At 37.9% G+C, this 3,662-nt stretch overlaps 1 gene segment (V, D, J or C); it reads right to left on the bottom strand.

The window, feature by feature from the left end:
- Positions 1–1,882: 1,882 nt before the first annotated feature.
- Positions 1,883–2,349, bottom strand: LOC103249520. The segment is given in 2 exon segments: positions 1,883–2,223; positions 2,304–2,349. Coding segments are annotated over 2 exon segments (387 nt in total).
- Between the last annotated feature and the right edge of the window lie 1,313 nt (positions 2,350–3,662).

Here is a 3,662-nt window from a genome sequence, read left to right as displayed (position 1 = left end):
TTAGAGAGGACACCATGGTGGGCTTCCACTTGGCAGTGATTATAAGTAAAAGTTGTGATAAATATTTACATATATATTTTTCAGAGAAAATTATTTTTTGTTGTTATATTTTTTATTTATAGGACAATATGCAAGATGTGGATGAGCAAATTAATGAGATTTTAATTGTATTAAATTTTATTTTTTATTTCAAAAATGCGGGGTACAATTCAGGGTTAGCTATAAAAATTTTCATTATGCAAGTCCCATTGTTGATGGTAACTTTATAAACACTTTATTCCAAACTAGATTGCCTCTTGGGGTAGAGGTCTTGTGTTAATTTTCTGAGCATAAACAGAACACTTTTCTTAAGAGTAACGTTGGTGAGATGGTGGAGTAGGAGGTTCCAGCTCTTGCTCTCTTACAGAAGAAAGTCCAAAAGTAACAACTATGCATGAACAAAAATACCCTAACAAAAGTGTCCACATGCAGAAAAGAGTTTAAAGTACCCAGATGCAGGACAGAAACAGAAAAAAAGACATGCTGAAGGGGGTAGGAAGGATTTTTGCATCTATGCTAATCAGGGATATTTTTCTCTATTTTTTATTATTATTTGGTTATTGCTTCTGTTGTTGTTGTTAGGTCGTTGCCTGGCTTTAGTATCAGGGTAATGTTGGTCTCAAGAAAAAAAAAGGTTGAAATTCATCTCTCCACTTCAGCTTTTTAAATATTTTCATAATTGCGTTAGTTCTTTAAGTATTGGCAGAATTTATCATTGAAGCCATCAGATTCTGTGCTAATATTTAATGGGAGACTGTTTATTACTGATTCAATCTTTCAGTCATTACCTTTTTGCTCAGAACTTTTATTTCTTCCTGATTCAGTCTTGGTAAATTACATGATTCTAGAAATTTATACATATGGAATTTATGGCATCTAGTAGTCTCTTATGGTCCTTTGTAATTCTGTGTTACTCGTAATTCTCTTATTTCAATTCTGATGTTGCTAATTTGAAACTTTTTTGTTATTCTAGCTAAAGTTTGACAATTTATTTATGTTTAAAATACATTTTAAAATTTTATTTATTTTTATTTTTATACAGTCTCTATTTTGTTTGTTTCTAATTTTTCTCTGTTATTTTCTTCCTTCTACTACGTATGAGCTTACTTTTTAAAGTTCCTTCTGGTTTAACGTTAGTTTTTTTATTTGTAATCTCACATTATGTCTAAACAGTAGTTGGTTGAAATAAATGAATATTTACATACATATACTCTGAAGTTGAGGATAAAATGAATATTTAAATATATGATAGGTAAAGAATCAAATTAAGACAATACTAAATGTTATTTTAACAGAAACCACTGTCATTTTAGAAATATTTACACAGCTTGACAGGAGTAAACAACACATGAATACAATAAAGAACAAATTAAAAATTAAAAAATTGTGAAATAAAATAATAAAAAAGACTAATAATCCAACCTCACCACGACACAATATATTCTTATAATAAAACTGCACTTATACTACTATGTCTATATTAAAAATGCTTTAATGAACAAAAAGAAGAAAAGAAGGAGACAGGGAAGGAAGACAGAAAAAGCTGAATTGTTTGGGATTTCTAGTTACATATGTGTTGCATATAAGAGGTGCATGTAAGGAAAACTTTTGCTGCTAATGGTGTAATATACACCATGGACTAACTTGCAGATTACAGATTTCACAAAGCTACAAAAAGTCTAAATGCCTCCAGGGTGTGGGTCCACTGCCAGATGCAGAAGGCTTGTGACTCTTAGTTGTTGTTCTCTCATTATCTCTCATCTGAGGTCCCACCCATGAATGAACAAGTCCTTGGGGAGAGTATCTCTGGAAGCTCTACTCTGCACCTGCACAGCGGAGGGTTTTAGACACCCTCAGCACTGTTTTCTCTCTGTGTGTCTCTTGCACAGTAATACATGGCAGTGTCTGAGATCTTCAGGCTGCGCCACTGTAAGTAGGCAGTGCTGACAGAGCTGTCGGCAGAGATGGTGACCTGACCTTGAAAAGACGGGCTATAGTGGGTTTCTGAATCACCAGGATCGATACTCCCCATCCACTCCAGGCCTTTCCCAGACATCTGGCGAATCCAGCTGATCCAGTTGCTAGTAAAGCTGTATCCAGAAGTCTTACAAGAGATCTTCAGAGACTCTCCGGGCCTCTTTACCTCTGCCTTGGACTGCACCAGCTGCACTTGCGCACAGACATCTGTGTGGGAGACACAGGACTGAAATCAGGGGCTCTCCTGTCAATCCCCAACTGTGACCCACATCCAGGACATGACTAACCTGGGAGAACAGCCAGCAGGATTGTGAGGAGGGTGACAGGTCCCATCCTAGAGGAGGACAGAAAGTGAGGCACTGAGGACACCAGCTGGGTAGTGAGGGAAACTCCTGGTTGAGGGTAGCCTTGAGCTTTAATGGAAAGTCTCACTCTTAAGTTTGCATAGTTACCGCCCTGCTCTGCATGGGATGCACCACAGGACACATAACACAGAAACCCAGTAGCAAGTTGCTGACTGACCCAACATCTTTTGGGAGGGGTAGGATAAAGTTTTTAAAATGTCACCTTCTCCCATTCCCACCCCATCTCCACTTTTTAGTTAAATCACTATAGGACCAGATCAAGGATTGTGACCCTGAAAAAAAGTTGTCAGAATGTACAAGGAGTCAATTGTGTTTAAATCAAACTTACAAAATCTGATTAATAGAGCTGGGAATGACAATGATTACAGAATTCTCATATACATGTCTGATGACAAGAACTATCACAAAAACCTACAAATTACCCTTGGCATTTTCCCCTTGAATGTGATTATGGCCTGTTCAGCCAGCTGGGGTTAAGACAATTTACCCCAGATGGCAACAAATCTCATCTTGATTAATTTGCCAGATCTTTATCCTTGTATGTTCAAAATAAACAAATTAATGACCATTTTGCTATTTGGATTTCTACATTCCTCCAAAAGAAAATGAATAGGCAATATTTTTTGGTCTCAGAAATGCTAGAGGACTAAGAAGATCACCAATGCTCCAATCCACTGCTGATATTGCTGTTATAGGACCTTTGTGTCCCCTTCATTACCTCCTTCAGTACCATTACTTAATACCCATTTAAAGATGTCAATATCACTGGGTAAGCCCTGTTCTATTCCCTTTTTATTTTATTTTATTATTATTATTATTTTTTTGAGTTGGAGTCTCACTCTGTCACCCAGACTGGAGTGCAGTGGCATGCTCCCGGCAACCGCAGCCTCAACCTGCTGGTCTCCAGCAATCCTTCTGCCTCAGTCTTCCACGTAGCTGGAACTACAGGCATGCGCTACCATGCTCGGCTTATTTTTGATTTTATTGTAGAAACGAGGTCTCGCCAAGTTGCCCAGGTGGGTCTCAAAACCTCAGGATGAGGCAATCCACATACCTCAGCCTCCCAAAGCACTGGGATTACAGGTTGAGCCACTGAGCCCAGTTTAGTCTATTCCCTTTATTACAGCACATTCCATAACCTGGATAGGGTACATATTAGGTAATGACCATAGTCATCATCATAAAGCCAAATGAAGCAGGACCTGGTTGTAAACCACCAACATCTTCATCAGGAAAGTGCACTTTCTGTATCAAAGACAAAAAGGAAACCTCCCCTCTCAA

This window comes from Carlito syrichta, unplaced genomic scaffold (assembly GCF_000164805.1).
Source record: "Carlito syrichta isolate Samal-C Ts95f unplaced genomic scaffold, Tarsius_syrichta-2.0.1 Scaffold43510, whole genome shotgun sequence".
Lineage (NCBI taxonomy): Eukaryota > Metazoa > Chordata > Mammalia > Primates > Tarsiidae > Carlito > Carlito syrichta.
This window is presented reverse-complemented; position numbering and strand designations above follow the sequence as displayed.